Raw genomic sequence first — 16,399 nt, 5'->3', positions numbered from 1 at the left:
AGAAAGCTAAAAAGAATATTGGTGTCCTGCCACTGAATCTGGCATGTTGCTTTGGCCTCAGAACTTTGCAGGCACCCCCAAATGGGGGGGGGGGGGGCGCAATCAGCCACATGTCAAACAACCCCTAGAAATCTCTGGAGGTCCCTCAAAGCTCTGGCTGAGCGTTTGGATGCTTTAATTACCCCAAAAGTGTTAAAGAGGCTTCATTACTTGTCACACTGATCTCCACCACCAGGGGGTGCTGTGGGACCTCCATTATCTTTCCCCAGCACTGATGAGTGCGATCAGTAGATACACTTGGTGTCATGTACTGCTGAAGATTCATCAGAACATCTCACTCCCTCCACTTTTGTCATTATAACACTTCAAACCGTTCATTTATTGCTGTTCTCGGGAGGGTAATGAGCTGTGAGATGGGGGCACGGCCATGCAGAGAGGCAGTTTGATCTCTCTGCTGTTCTGCGTCATCACACGATTTTCTTTTATTGCGGAATATCTGGAAATGGATCTGAAATGGGATTTATGAAGCTGAAAAGAGAAAAAAGCATGAGGGGTTATCGGGGGAGCACTGACTGTATTTATAGGAACTGGGGCAGAGAGAACGCTGCCTGCAGGAAGCACTTAAAGCATCACTCCACCCGAAACTGATATTTCAGAGGTAGTTGCTAGAAGGTGAATGCATGGAGTTGCCCTTTATTCTGTGCTGTCTATTGAGTGTGCTAAGAGTTGCTCAGTCATGGACCCTCAGCACCGTCACTGCGTTGTCACCAACAGCATCTTGTCACATGGTGATGATCAGGAGTCGGTAGCATAGGCTTCCGATCATGTGATCATTGGGACAGCCAATATCAGTGATCACATGACCAAGAAGCCTTACACACTCCTAAAGGGCCATCAGGAGCCAAGAGTTAAAAGGGTTAGATAACAGTTAAGCCAGGGGTCTCCAAACATTTTAATTAAAGAGTAAATTTACTGTCCCTCAGACTTAGGGGGGGGAGGGGGGCAGACTGTGGCCATTGGGAGTAAACAATCTCCCATCATTGCAGTGGCGGAGATAGACTTTTAAAACAGGGGTGGCAAGATATTATTTTGGGGGGTCAATATACAAAGTGTCATTTAGTGTCAGATTTGTCCACCGCAATGTCGCAGTCCCTCTAATAATCGCTGATCGCTGCCATTACTAGTAAAAAGTTCCATAGTTTGTAGATGTAATAACTTTTTTGCAAACCAATCAAAATACACTTAGGATTTTTTACAAAAAATATGTGGCAGAATAAATACATACAGGTGGCGGACAGAGCATGCGGACAGGATACAGGTGGCGGACAGAGCATGCGGACAGGATACAGGTGGCGGACAGGATACAGCATGCGGACAGGATGCAGTGGCAAACTGCCCCCCCAGGTGTAAAGAAAGATTTAGTGTCATTTCAAAACAAGAAAATACTTAAAACAGCAGCCAATTTACGCAATAATAATCCACAGCATTCGCCTCAGTTTCTGCAACAATGATCCCCAGCAACGGTGCTAGCTTATTTATTAACCCCCAGCATTGATGGCAGTGACTGCGATCCCCATGTGAACTGGCTGCAGTGGTTAACTCTCTGGGAGGTTAATTAACCACTTGAGCTCTAGAAGATTTTACCCCCGTCATGCAACGCTGTACCCAAATAAAATGTATGTAATTTTTTTACACAAAAAAAAAAAAAAACCTTTCTTTTGAGGGTATTTGCATACCACTGGTGTGTGTTCGCTTTTATTATGTGAATGAAAAAAGAAAAAAACTATTTTGAAAAAAAAAATATTTTTTACTTTCTGCTATAAAACATCCAATAAAAAAAAAAAAATTCTTCCATAATTTAGACCAAAATGAAATCTGCTGTCTTTAGTAAAAAAATAAGTGTATATTAATGTGTTTGTGTGAAAGCTAAAATGCCTACAAATGAGATATATAATGGAATTTTTTTATATATACTAGAAATGGTGGTGATCAGCAACTTAGGGTCCTTTCACATGGTCCGCATCCGCCGACAGAGTCCGTTCTACTCAGTGGGGAACGATCCGCCGATCCCCGCTGAGCAGGCGGATGACCGCTCCGTCTCCGCTCTGTGTGTGGAGACCGAGGTGTCAGATCCCCGCTCTCCTTTATGGGGGAATCGGATGAGAATGGACCGTCTGTCCATTCTCATCCGATCCGCTGGATGGATGGAAAATAGGGTTTCCATCCGGCCGGATTTCACGGATAGGATCGGAAGCGGATAGCAGCGGGTGTCATCCGCTGCCCCTTAGGGATGCATGGAGCATCCAATCAGATCCACCTGAAAAACGTACAGGCGGATCTGATCAGATCATTCTTGTGAAAGGACCCTTATAGTGGGACTGTGATCATGACACGGGCCTGACACTTTGTGGGAACTAACTGCCACATCACCAGTGACACATATACAGTGATCAGTGATAATACTATACACTGTCACTGTACTAATGACACCGGCTAAGAAGGGGTTAACATCTAGGGGCAAGGGGCTAATTGTGTGCCTAACAATGTGTAACATGTGCTGCTTTTTACTACAGATTGATTTGTTTATTTTCTCTGCTTTGCAGGGAAAAGAAAGAAAAAGTGATCATTCCCTCTGTAAAGAGCCCTGTATTGATTGTCAACACAGAGCTCTGGGCTGTGATTTGACACAGCCGATCAGCAGGTCTCGGCCGTGAATCATTGGCTGAGATCTGCTGACAGTCTCTTGCTGTGTCAAATCACAGGGGAGTAAGTGGGTGGGGGCATGTGCCAGAAACCTTGAAGGGGCAGGGACGTACGCCTGTAGCTGACACCCCATCACAGTACATATACTGCAACGGGTCAGCAAGTGGTTAATTGCCAATGATATTTGTAATATGCAGCATGAGGAGGTAATTCATTTCCACTGGTCATTGATGCATTAGTGACCGACCAGTGGCAGTAAATTAACCCCTTTGTGCTGCATTAGTGGCACCAATGTTAGTATTAACACTGACACTGGTGCCACTAATGCAGAAAATTGGGGTTAATTAACAGCCACTGGTCGGTCACTAATGCATCAATGACCAGTGGAAATGAATTACCTCCTCATGCTGCATATTACAAATATCATTGGCAATGAACCTCCCCACAGCCTCAGTCTCTCTCTCCCCAAGCCCCCCCCCAATCCTAAGTATTACTTGTGCCTTACTAACTTGGTTACTCCTCTGGCAACCCTGGCAGCACACTCTTCTCCTCTGAGTCCTCTCTCTCTCATCCCGCCGGCGCCGGCATCTCAGTGACGTCACGTCAGGGGGGAGTGTCTTTGCTGACAGGGAAGGGGAAGGGCTCTGCTGTTCTAGGCTTGTGCCCAGTGCAGGAGCACACTCGGCACATCGTTGCAGGCTTGCAGCTACATAGCGGATGGTGTGTAGTGTAGTCATCCACACACACACACAGTGTACTGCGGACTGCGAGTGCGAGCACTTCACCTGCTCGCTCCCTCCTCTAGTAAATGGTACCGCCCAGGGCGCTCCCCTGTGATTCCTCCGCTCCGCCTCCCTCCCACTGCCTACCAGCTCTCCATCCGATCCGCCTCCCTCCGCAGCTCCCGTACGGCGATCCCCTGTGATTCCTCCGCTGCGGCGCTGTCATGCACCCACCCACCCAGGATTGGGGTGGCAACAGGGGTGGCAAGGACTTCTTCTGGGGTGTCAATTGCCACCCCAGCTAACCCTCTGGCTCCGCCACGGCATCATTGGTGTCTGTAGGAGGAGTTGCGCCCGTCACTGGTGTCATTGGTAAGAATTGTACCCCATCATTGGTGTCATTGAGAGGAATTGTGCCCCATCATTGGGGTCATTGTTGGTATCCTTGGTAGGAACTGTACCCCATTGTTGGTGACCGAAGCAACTATCAGGGGAGGACAGCCTATACACATGTAAGGGGCCCTGGTGTCCCAAGGGGCCCAGCCACCCAGGCCCCAACCAGAAAGACCGAGTCGTTGCTGTAGTAACTAGCAATTGCTAAAGCAAGGTGGCTGCAGAGGGAGCCGATGTCTCTTTGCTACATCGGGATGTCTCTTTGCTGAATATATGGGGCTGTCTCTTTGCTGAATATATGGGGCTGTCTCTTTGCTGAATATATGGGGCTGTCTCTTTGCTGAATATATGGGGGATGTCTCTTAGCCCCATATATTTAGCAAAGAGACTTCCCCTATATATTCACCAAAGAGACAGCCCCATATATTCAGCAAAGAGACAGCCCCATATATTCAGCAAAGAGACAGCCCCATATATTCAGCAAAGAGACAGCCCCATATATTCAGCAAAGCGATAGCCCCATATATTTAGCAAAGAGACATCCCCATATATTCAGCAATTGCTTTGCTGAATATATGGGACCATCTCTTTGCTGAATATATGGGACCATCTCTTTGCTGGATTGGGTTCATTTTCATATACTAAGTTGTAAGGGTATTAAAAAAAAAAGTGGGTGAACCGAAGGACGCAGTAAGATGGCCAGTGGGTGTATTTGGTGGAATGGCCAGTGGGCGGGCCCTGGGAAATGTTGGTGGTCAGGCCAGAGGGGGCCCAGGCTTAAAGCTGTGTAAGGGGCCCCAAATTTTATGATGGCTGCCCTGTAATGGTGTCATTAGGAGGAATTGTGCCCTTCATTGGTGCCAGTGAGTGAAATTGTTCCCCCAAGGGCCAGACAAAAGCAAGCAAAGGGCTGCCCCGGCCCCAAGGCCACAGTTTGGAGACCATTGAGCTAAGCAGTCTGATGCAATAGATATACAGGAGTTGTTTTATCTGTCACAGGATTTATTTTTCTGTCCATCCAGTTCCGAGATTTGCACAGCCAGCCTGGTGACCTGATTTTATATACTGCAGTTAAGCAACATGGCTGGTCACCTACCGGCCCCTAGCCTGTGATTGGACTGTGAAGGAACAGCAGCAGACTAATGAGATCAATGAGACCTTCTTCTCTCTCCTCCTGTCAGCATGTTCCTGTTTAGCACATGAAGAGAGATGGGATATCAACAATTCTATCTTACCTTTGCGGTGTCAGTGTACAGACCCCGAGCCAGAGCCTCGCACAGGACCTCTGTGTTCCTCCTGAGTCTCTTTATATCCACCCGAGGCCTGCAATACATCAGAAGGAAAGAATGGTCCACTGTATTTGTATACACCATAGAGCCAGAGGATGGTGTACATCTGCCCATCACACCTACTTCTATGCTCAAAAGCCACCAAAATACATGACCAAAACTATATGGACTCTGTGACAACAGTGGTGTCAGATCCCAGATGCTGTTGTCACATATTGGTGCAGTGGTGGGATTTATGATACTGCTGGCTTTAGGAACCTCTAAGAATGTTTATTGGAATGCCTGCTGGGGGGTGTATGGAATTCTGACATCCACAAACAAAATGATCTTTTGGGGATGCCTTGACATCATTACTGTCATTGACGCTCCTCCAAATAATGGAGATCAGGTGTCCCCAGTGAAGGGGAACTGTTAATACTACATGATAGAAAGACATTGTAGACAATTTTGCACTTCCAACCTTATGGTAACAGTTTGGTGAAGACCCTTTTCTGTTCCACCACGACTGTGCCCCTGTGTACAAAGCCAGCACCATAAAGACATGGTTGGACCAGTTTGGTGTGGAGGAACTTGAGTGTCCTGTCTCTGATCTCATCCCTACTCAACACCTTTGTGATGAATGGGAATGTCAATTGTGAGCCAGGTATTCTCATCCATCATCTGGTGTGGAGGAACTCAAATGTACAAAACATCTCTGGGATGAATTGGAACACTAATTGCAAGCCAGGAATTTTTTTTGCCGCCCAATGTGGGGCTTGGTGTGCGAGCCAAGCCTTCGTATCCAACAATAATACCTGAGCTTACCAATGGGCTCACATTCTTACACAGACATACCCAAAAAACTTGAGAAAAGCCTTTCCAGAAATAAGGAGAGTGTTGTAACTACAAAGGGGATCAACTTTTTTTTAATGCCCATGGGGGAGGGAAGGAACTTTTATTGGACATTCCATACAAAAATCCTGCCCATTATTATAATCTTATGTAGCACCCTCCTAGGTAGGTGCTAGGTTAAAAGCATTGTTAAGCTCCATCTGCTTATCTGGGGAGCCTAATCGGTTAGTTATGCCTGTTACATGTGTCCAGGTGTGAGTCACTTGGTCTGAGGAAGTGTCCCCACTGTATCCAATAGGGGAGCCTGTTGGACAGTGGAGGAAACCTGGCCAGTGGGAGGGAACCACTGCAGTGCATCCTGGGATTCACCATAAAAGCCAAGGGTACATGTGACAGGGCGTCTTTGGCGGGAAGCAGAGTCCCAGGAGGAGGGTGACGGCTGTCTCTCCTCCTGCTGTATGAGGAAGGTGGTCACAGGCAGTCGGCCTGGTGAGCCAGATGTGGAGCTGAGCCTGAAGGATACCAGGGGTGCTTGCCAAGGGGTCTGCCAAGGAAGGGGGACCACTACAGAGAAGTCAGAAGATAGGTCAGCTCACACAGTTAGCAAGAATAAAGGGGGTGCCAAGTATAACCCTAAAGAGTAAGGGTAAAGGGGGTGCCAAGAGGGGCCCTGAAGAGTAATTCACTATACAGTTGGCTTATCAAGTACTTCACTATAGTGGCAAGGTGAAGCAGCAGCCTTGCCGCACTCAACATAGCTAGTCCTCAAGTTGTCCATAGTTCATCCAGTTGGAGTATCCCACTCAACCCTTCTCCCATCCCAAGTTCTAAAATAAAAACAACAAAAACCAAATCCCCTGGACTGTTTCCTGACTAAGCCAAACACTTAAAGCACTAAAGAATCGATAAGTTGTTGCTATGGGTAACCCAGGGGAATCCGCTTCAAGCAGCTCCCAAGGGAGTAGTGATACACTTGTATATGTGTGATGGAGAGGTATCAGTAGTGTTTTGGTTGTAAAGTATATGTCTACATAAGGTATCTCTATCTTAATATATGAATGCATCTGTCTGTCCATCCGTCCACTGGTATCATAATAGATGCCTCCCTGTAGAGAGTCTCTCAATCTGTATACAATGTTTCCCTATACACTGGCCCTTGGCTACAGTGCTTCCAATAAATATCTCCTGATCTCAGCGGTTGGCACGTAGCGTATAAACACGTTCCTTTTATTAGCGCTCCGAGTGTCTCTTCTACATCCTGTGTGTGATTTGTAGTCGCCATTCTCCGTATATCACATGGGGTTATTTTATCAGTGTATGTTCCCGGAGACTCCAGGCCGGGGGAATTTGTCATTACATGGTGACGGTCTGTCTTCCCGGCATTTCCAGAGCAGGGAGGAAATTAAATAATAACAACCGGCACCGATGTGAATTCATTTATAACCAGCCGTGCGCCATGGCAGACAGCTTTAATTCCTTCTCTGCAAGAGCAGATTTTATTTTTTGCACACAAAAAAAATGTAGGCTTGAAGGTTAAAACCCCAAAACCCTGATATATTTTGTGAAGAATAAATTGATTTTAGTTGCAATTTTTATGTTGCATAATGTTAGTGCGACAGTTTATTAAACCCAATTGCAGTGATACCTAATATGTGTGACCCAATTGTCATTTTCGTACATAGGCACTCTTGTACCTTTTTATATGAGCATGTACGTGGGAGCAGGGGGGCGTTAAAAAATATATTTTGGGTGAGCATATGAACATGGGAGCAGGGGGGCGTTAAAAAAAATATATATTTTGGGTGTTTTTAATTTATTTGATTTAACTACATATTTAAAGTTTATTTTTATTTTTTTTCCACTACAAGGGAGACTAACAAGCCAACAATGTGATAGTACAATGGACGTGATAGGTTTTCTTTAAGAAAAGATTAAAACATTTTAAATACATAAAACCCCCACCAAGGAAAAAAAAAGTATAATTCGTCCAACACCACTAATCACCCAATAGACCAACCAACATCACCCCATCCAACAGACTAAAAAACATCACCTCACCCAATATACTAATCAACACCACCTCACTCAATAGACTAAAGCTGGATACACACTATCCAACTTTTGTGGTTAGATTTCCTTCAGATTTACATTTTCTATGTAGTGCAAGGGCCTGCCAATTGCATACAATTTGAAAGTGTTTAGGTTTGACCTCATATTATATGGTTTTGGTAAGTCTAAAGGAAAAAGTCTTCAAAAAATCTTAGTGTGTATGGCCCATTAAGCTGGATACACACTATACGATCTTCTTTAGATTTTTTCCTTTAGATTTACCAAAACCCTATAATATGAGGTCAAATATAAACACTTTCAATTTGTATGCAATCAGGCAGGCCCTTGCACTACATAGTTGAAGGTGAATCTAAAGGAAATCGAACAACAAAAGTTGTATAGTGTGTATCCAGCTTAACTAACAGCAACCCTTCCAATAGATTAACCAACAACAACTCACCTGATAGAATAACCAACAACCACCCACCCAATAGACTAATCAACACCACCCTACCAAATTGACTAACCAAAACAACACACCACCCAATAAACTAATCAACACCACCTTACTCAATAAACTAACCAACACCACCCCACACAAAAGACAAACCAACACTAAATCCCCCAAATTTTTTGCCTGGTTATTATGTATTCGGTCTGACCAGACCACCGAGGTTGAGCAACCCTCCCCACCCCCCACACACACCTGTACTCAATCAGTGTCCACCATCAAGTGGATATAGGAGGAGTCCCCTGTAGTGCATTTGCACATCTTTCCCAGCAAGGAGTATTATCTCCAAGGGTTAGAAAGGCTGGATTCATCTCTTTTTCATGGATAGTGTAGGACCCACTGATAATGGGGTACTTTGACGCAGTAGTGGGCTTGAGCACGATATGGCCATATGGTGGGACCAAACCCCCATTTTTATTTATGGACTCTCTTCAGATTTGGTAGTAATTTCTTTTGCATTTGCGCGCTATTCTTTTTTAATATACATGTCTTTTGGTTCATAGCTGCAGCAGCTTTAGAAATACATGGGTATGCTCCCCCAAATTTTTTGCCTAAACCAACACTACCCCATCCAATAGACTATTCAACAGCACCCCACCCAATAGAATAAACAACAACCACCGACCCAATAGACTAACCAACACCACCCCACACAAATGACAAACCAACACTACCCCATCCAATAGACCATTCAACAGCGCCCCACCCAATAGATTAACCAACAACAACCCACCCAATAGAATAACCAACAACCACCCAATCGACTAATCAACACCACCCCACTGAATAGACTAACCAAAACCACCCCACCCAATAAACTAATCAACACCACCTTACCCAATAGACTAACCAACACCACTTCACACAAAAGACAAACCAACACTACCCCATCCAATATTCAACAGTGCCCCAACCAATAGATTAACCAACAACAACCCACCCAATAGATTAACCAACAACCACCCACCCAGTAGACTAATCAACACCACCCCACCGAATAGACTAACCAAAACCACCCCACGAAAAAAACAAACCAACACTACCCCATCTAATAGACCAACACCACCCCACATAATAGAAAAACCAACAACACCCTACCCAATAGACTAAGCAACACCACCTCACCCAGAAAACCAAACACCACCACCCCACCCAAAAGACAAACCAACAACACCCCACCGAATAGACTAACCAACATCACCCCGCTCAATAGACCAACCAACACCACCCCACCCCACCCAATAGACTAACCAACATCACTGTGCTTAATAGACTAACCAACATCACCCAGCTCAATAAACATTGATTCTGCCTGAACTGACCTGTGTTATGACTCTGCCTGAACATTGCTTAACCTGACCTGTGTCACAGCTCTGCCTGAACATTGCCTGATCTGCCCTGTGTCATGACTCTGCCTGAACATTGCCTGAACATTGCCTGATCTGCCCTGTGTCATGACTCTGCCTGAACATTGCTTGACCTGCCCTGTGTCATGACTCTGCCTGAACATGGCTTGATCAAACCTGTGTTGTGACTCTCCCTGAACATTGCCTGGCCTGGTTCTGCTTTATGACTCTTCCTAAACATTGCCTGACCCATGTCACTACTCCGCCTGAACGTTGCATTACCTGACCTGTGTCATGAATCTGTGTGAACATTGCTATACCTGACCTGTGTCACAACTCTGCCTGAACATTACCTGACCTGACCTGTGTTTGCCTCTCCTTGAACATCGCCTAACCTGACCTGTGTTATGTCTATCCCTAAACATTGCCTGACCTGTTCTGGCTTTACGACTCTTTTCCTGGCCTGACCTGTGTCACAACTCCACCTGAACATTGCCTGACCTGACCTATGTCACAACTCAGCCTAAACATAGCCTGACCTGCTCTTTTGTTATAACTCTGCTTGCACATTGCCTGACCTGGCCTGTGTTATGTCTCTGCCTAAACATTGCCTGACCTGACCTGTGGTATGACTCTGCCTGAACATTGCCTGAACTGGTGTTATGACTCTACCTGAACATTGCCTGACCTGGCCTGTGTATAGACGCTGGCTATATATTGCCAGACATGACCTGTGTTACAGTTTGGCCTGCACCCCGCTTGTCCTGATCAGCCTACACATTATCTGATTTGAGACATACTGGTGTACAACTCCATTTGCATTGCTTCTTGTTTTTGACTAAGCTCTTGCCTATAGAACTGATACTTTAGTCGCTTCTCAGTCATTAGAGGGTCAAGCCTATGGGTGGGGGCTAGGAAACATCATACATTGAAATCCATACCCTCCTTTAGGGGTTTCTGGCAATGCTTCCTAGACTCTACACCTTAGAAAGCCGATACTGAATCTCCAATAATAAATATATCATAAATGCTGCAGTTACACTTCATTCCCTGGCTGCATGCTGTGGTATCCATAACTATTACAGTGGATTACCTGGTGTCAAGTATAGACTTCCTCATCCCGCTCTTGTGGTTGCGCAGATGAGACACAGTAAAAGCTGGGAGACGGCGCAAGCTGAACTGCTCGTGTTCCCACACCAGGAAATTCTCCCCTAAATTAATCTTTTTGTGGATCAGTGAAAAGTTCAGTCCCAGAAATGGAGGAGACTGTGTGACCTGGAAAATGGCAAAGGGGACAAGTCAGTACAAGAATAAGAGGTGCAAGAAAAAGACAATCAGTGAAAGACAAAACTGCCGCTAAGCTACAGTCTGGAAGTTCACTCAGTTTTCTCCCAAAGCTAAAAAAATAAAAAAATAATAAACTTTTTATGGCTCCTAATGAAAGTGTAAATTTTTAAATGTAACCTATGAACAGTTTTGTTTCCATTGCTGAAACTGGGATGGTTGCAAATGAGCTGTTCTCCAAAACCAGAGAACCAGAGTAAATTATTGTCAGTGCTCTGCCGGTGAGAACCGTTGAGAGGAGAGGTTCATCAGTGCCTGACCCCCTGAAAATGATTGAGAGACATGTTTTATCAGTGCCTGCCACCATGGGAATCAATGAGAGGTGTGCTTCTTCTGAGCATGCTACCTGAGAGTCATTGAGAGGTGTGCTTTGTCTGTGAGCACCCCCGAAGAATCATTGAGAAGTGAGCTTTGTCTCTGCTAACTACCGGAGAGTCATCAAGAAGTGTGCTTTGGATGTGCCCATACCCTAAGAGTCATTTGGAGGTGTGTTTTGGCTGAGCCCACCCCCTGATAGGTATTGAGAGGCAGCCTTTGTTTGTGCCCACCCCCTGAGAGCCATTAAGAAGTGTGCCTTGGCTGTGCTCTTCCCCCTGAGAGTCATTAAGAAGTGTGTTATGGCTGTGTCTGCCCCCTAATAGTTAGAGAGGTGTGTTTTGGCTGTGCCTGCCCCCCGAGGGTCATTGAAAGGCGTGGTTTGGCTGTGCTCATCTCTTCAGAGTCAATGAGAGGTGTACTTTGAGTGTGCTTGTCCCCTGAGAGTTAATAAGAGGTGTGTTTTGGCTATGCCTGCCCCCTGATAGTTAAAGAGAGGTGTGTTTTGGCTGTGCCTGCCCCCAGAGGGTTATTGAGAGGCGTGGTTTGGCTGTGCTCATCCCCTGAGAGTCATTGGGAGGTGTGCTTTGACAGTGCTCATCCCCTCAGAGTCAATGAGAGATGTGCTTTGACTGTGCTTGTCCACCTGAGAGTCATTGAGAGGTGTGTTCTGGCTGTGCCTGCCCCCTGAGAGTTATTGAGAGGTGAGATTTTTCTGTGCCAGCCCCATAAGAGCTATCAAGAAGTTTGATTTGACTGTTCCCACCCCCTGAGAGTCATTGACAGGTGTGTTTTGGCTGTGCCCACCCCATGAGAGCCATTAAGAAGTGTGCTTTGACTGTTCCCGCCCCCTGAGAGTCATTGGAAGGTGTATTTTGTCTGAGCCCACCCCCTGATAGGTATTGAGAGGTGGGCTTTGTTTCTGCCCGCCCCCTGAGAGCCATTAAGAAGTGTGCCTTGGCTGTGCTCTTCCGCTAAGAGTCATTAAGAGGTGTGTTTTGGCTGTGCCTGCCCCGTGAGAGTAATTGTGAGGTGTGCTTTGACTGTGCTCATCCCCTCAGAGTCAATGAGAGATGTGCTTTGACTTTGCTTGTCCCCTGAGAGTTATGAAGAGGTGTGTTTTGGATGTGCCTGCCCCCTGATAGTCAAATAAATGTTTGTTTTGGCTGTGCCTGCCCCCTGAGAGTCATTGAGAGGTGTTTTTTGGCTGTGCTCATGCCTCTCAGGGTCAATGAGAGGTGTGCTTTGACTGTGCTTGTCCCCTGAGAGTTATTAGGAGATGTGTGTTGGCTGTGCTCATCCCTGGAAAGTCATTGAGAGGTGTGCTTTGACTATGCTCATCCCCTCAGAGTCAAGGAGAGGTGTACTTTGATTTTGCTTTTCCCCTGAGAGTCATTGCGAGGTGTGTTCTGGCTGTGCCTGCCCCCCGAGAGTCATCGAGAGGTGTGCTTTATCGGAACCCATTCCCCTGAGAGTCATTGAGAGAGGTGAGATTTTTCTGTGCCCGCCCAATAAGAGCCATCAAGAAGTCTGCTTTGACTATTCCCGCCCCCTGAGAGTCATTGAGAAGTGAGATTTTTTTGTGCCCGCCCCATAAGAGCCATCAAGAAGTCTGCTTTGACTGCTCCAGCCCCCTGAGAGTCATTGGGAGGTGTGTTTTGGCTGTGCCTACCCCCTGATAGTTATTGAGAGGTGGGCTTTGTCTATGTTGGTCCCCTGAGTGCCATCAAGAAGATGCTTTGACTGTGCTCATCCCCTGAGAGTCATAGAGAGGTGGGCTTTGTCAGAGCCCATTCCCCTGAGAGTTATTGAGAGGTGTGCTTTGTCCAAGCCCACCCCCTGAGAGCCATCAAGAAGTGTGCTATGGCTGTGCCTGCCCCCTGAGAATAATTTAGAGGTGTGCTTTATCTGAGCCCATCTCCATGATTGTTATTGAGATGTGTGCTTTGTCTATGCCTACACCCCTATGCGGTTATTGAGAGGTAAGCCTCGTCCGTGCCAGCCCCCTGAGAGCCATCAAGGAGTGTGCTTTGGCTGTGCCCGCCCCTGAGAGTCATTGAGGTTACGTTGAGGTGTGCTTTGTCTGAGGCTTTGTAGATCTGAATAGGTTGAAGCATAGGAGCACCGATCAGTAAAAGTCTGAAGAAGGATAGAGTTTTAGTCATCGTATTCATTTAAATCTTCAAAGAAAAAAAAATGCCACCATGTATTAAAATGCTTAAGCTGCCCCCCTCTTTACGGGCTAAGTAAAAAATCCAATATAGAAATATAGGCACATTAGTTTAAATTATGTGAGTATATCCTTGGATGGAGCTAATGAAAATTTATAAAAATAGATACAACTATGCATATGAAAGAAATATGTGTATAAAAAGCATCTAAATGAAAAATAGATTCTGTATAAAATAAAATGCCTATATATACAGTATCTCACAAAAGTGAGTACACCCCTCACATTTTTGTATATATTTTATTCTATCTTTTCATGTGACAACACTGAAGAAATGACACTTTGCTACAATGTAAAGTAGTGAGTGTACAGCTTGTATAACAGTGTAAATTTGCTGTCCCCTCAAAATAACTCAACATACAGCCATTAATGTCTAAACCGCTGGCAACAAAAGTGAGTACACCCCTAAGTGAAAATGTCCAAATTGGGCCCAATTGGCCATTTTCCCTCCCCAGTGTCATGTGACTCGTTAGTGTTACAAGGTCTCAGGTATGAATGGGGAGCAGGTGTGTTAAATTTGGTGTTATCGCTCTCACTCTCTGGTCATTGGATGTTAAACATGGCACCTCATGGCAAATAACTCTCTGAGACTCTGAAAAAAAGAATTGTTGTTCTTCATCAAGTTAGCCTAGGCTATAAGAAGATTGGCTAGACCCTGAAACTGAAGCACAGTGGCCAAGACCATACAGCAGTTTAACAGGACAGGTTCCACTCAGAACAGGCCTCGCCATGGTCAACCAAAGAAGTTGAGTGCACGTGCTCAGCGTTATATCCAGAGGTTCTATTTGGGAAATAGACGTATTAGTGCTGCCAGCATTGCTGCAGAGGTTGAAGGGGTGAGGGGTCAGCCTGTCAGTGCTCAGACCATACGCCGCACACTGCATCAAATTGGTTTGCATGGCTGTCGTCCCAGAAGGAAGCCTCTTCTACAGATGATGCACAAGAAAACCTGCAAACAGTTTGCTGAAGACAAGCAGGCTAAGGACATGGATTACTGGAACCATCTCCTGTGGTCTGATGAGACCAAGATGAACTTATTTGGTTTGTGTCAAGCATGTGTGGTGGCAACCAGGTAAGGAGTACAAAGACAAGTGTGTGTTGCCTAAAGTCAAGCATGGTGGTGGGAGTGTCATGGTCTGGAGCTGCATGAGTGCTGCCGGCACTGGGGAGCTACAGTTTATTGAGGAAACCATGAATGCCAACATGTACTGTGACATACTTAAGCAGAGCATGATCCCCTTCCTTCGGAGACTGGGCCACTGGGAAGTATTCCAACATGATAACGACCCCAAACACCTCCAAGATGACCACTGCCTTGCTAAAGAAGCTGAAGGTAAAGGTGATGGACTGGCCAAGCATGTCTCCAGACCTAAACCCTATTGGGCATCTGTGGGGCATCCTCAAATGGAAGGTAGAGGAGTGCAAGGTCTCTAACATCCACCAGCTCCGTGATGTCGTCCTATAGAGGAATGGAAGAGGACTCCAGAGGCAACCTGTGAAGCTCTGGTGAACTCCATACCAAATAGGGTTAAGGCAGTGCTGGAAAATAATGGTGGCCACACAAAATGTTGACACTTTGGGCCCAATTTGGACAATTCCACTTAGGGGTGTACTTACTTTTGTTGCCAGTGGTTTAGACATCAATGGCTGTGTGTTGAGTTATTTTGAGGGGACAGCAAATTTACACTGTTATACAAGCTGTACACTCACTACTTTACATTGTAGCAAAGTGTCATTTCTTCAGTGCTCTCACATGAAAAGTTAGAATAACATATTTACAAAAATGTGAGGGGTGTACTCACTTTTGTGAGATACTGTGTGTGTGTGTGTATATATATATATATATATATATATATATATACACACACTCACGCACACACTATATATACTGTATGTTTTACACATTTGTAGTTTTTTGTTTGAAGAAATCTAAATATACTATAAAAAGCAGCACCAGAATAAAATAAAATGTTTTTTTTTATAGTCAAGGTTTTATCTATTTGTTGCACTTGTATTTTTTTTTTTTTTTCAAAGTTTCAGGATCTAAATATCTAAGAATAGAAAATGCAGCACCTGTTTTTATTTTTACATGTTGGCATATGTTTCTATTTTTTTTTTTTTTTTGAGGTTTGAAGAAATCTAAATATCTAAATATTAAAAAACAGCACATGTATAAAAAAATGTTTTATATAAATGGTTTTATCATTTTTTTAAAAAAAATGTTTTATATAAATGGTTTTATCATTTTTTTTATCCTGTCTTTGGACAATAATGCTAAATGATCCAATCAGAGACAGTTAAAATAACCTAAAAAGAAAGAGTTGCCACCTGCAGATTTTACATTTTCAGCTCTTCCATACGTGTTTAATAATAAGGGGTCTAATTATAAATGTTTTTATCCAGGATCCACACAAATTTCACCCATAAATCACACATTTTTTAATTGTTTTTTAATTTGAAAAATTTGTTGAAAGCTGTGTGAATCTTCAGTGAAAAATAAAATATTATATAAATGGAGCCCTAAGTGTGTTTTGCTCCCATGTGTTTTGTTCACATATAAGGCTGTATTATGGGATTGCCATATACAGCGGGTAAAATAAGTATTGAACACGTCGCCATTTTTCCAGGTAAATATATTTCTATAGGTGCTATTGGCATGAAATGTT

General features: G+C 44.7%; 1 protein-coding gene across 1 annotated transcript in view; it reads right to left on the bottom strand.

The window, feature by feature from the left end:
- The window catches only part of LOC309544072 (BOS complex subunit NCLN-like), a gene marked incomplete at its 5' end in the record, with an annotated part of 92,381 nt that overhangs the window by 50,074 nt on the left and 25,908 nt on the right, over window positions 1-16,399 (bottom strand). The window contains 2 exons of the mRNA XM_082243023.1: window positions 5,054-5,141; window positions 10,938-11,119. Of these exons, the coding sequence (XP_082099149.1) occupies window positions 5,054-5,141; window positions 10,938-11,119 (270 nt within the window). The remainder of the gene's footprint in view (window positions 1-5,053; window positions 5,142-10,937; window positions 11,120-16,399) is intronic.

Source organism: Pelophylax lessonae, assembly GCF_965119305.1.
Source record: "Pelophylax lessonae genome assembly, chromosome: 1".
In the NCBI taxonomy this organism is placed as follows: Eukaryota; Metazoa; Chordata; class Amphibia; order Anura; family Ranidae; genus Pelophylax; species Pelophylax lessonae.
The sequence above is the reverse complement of the archived record's forward strand: the minus strand, read 5'-3'. Positions and strand labels throughout refer to the sequence as shown.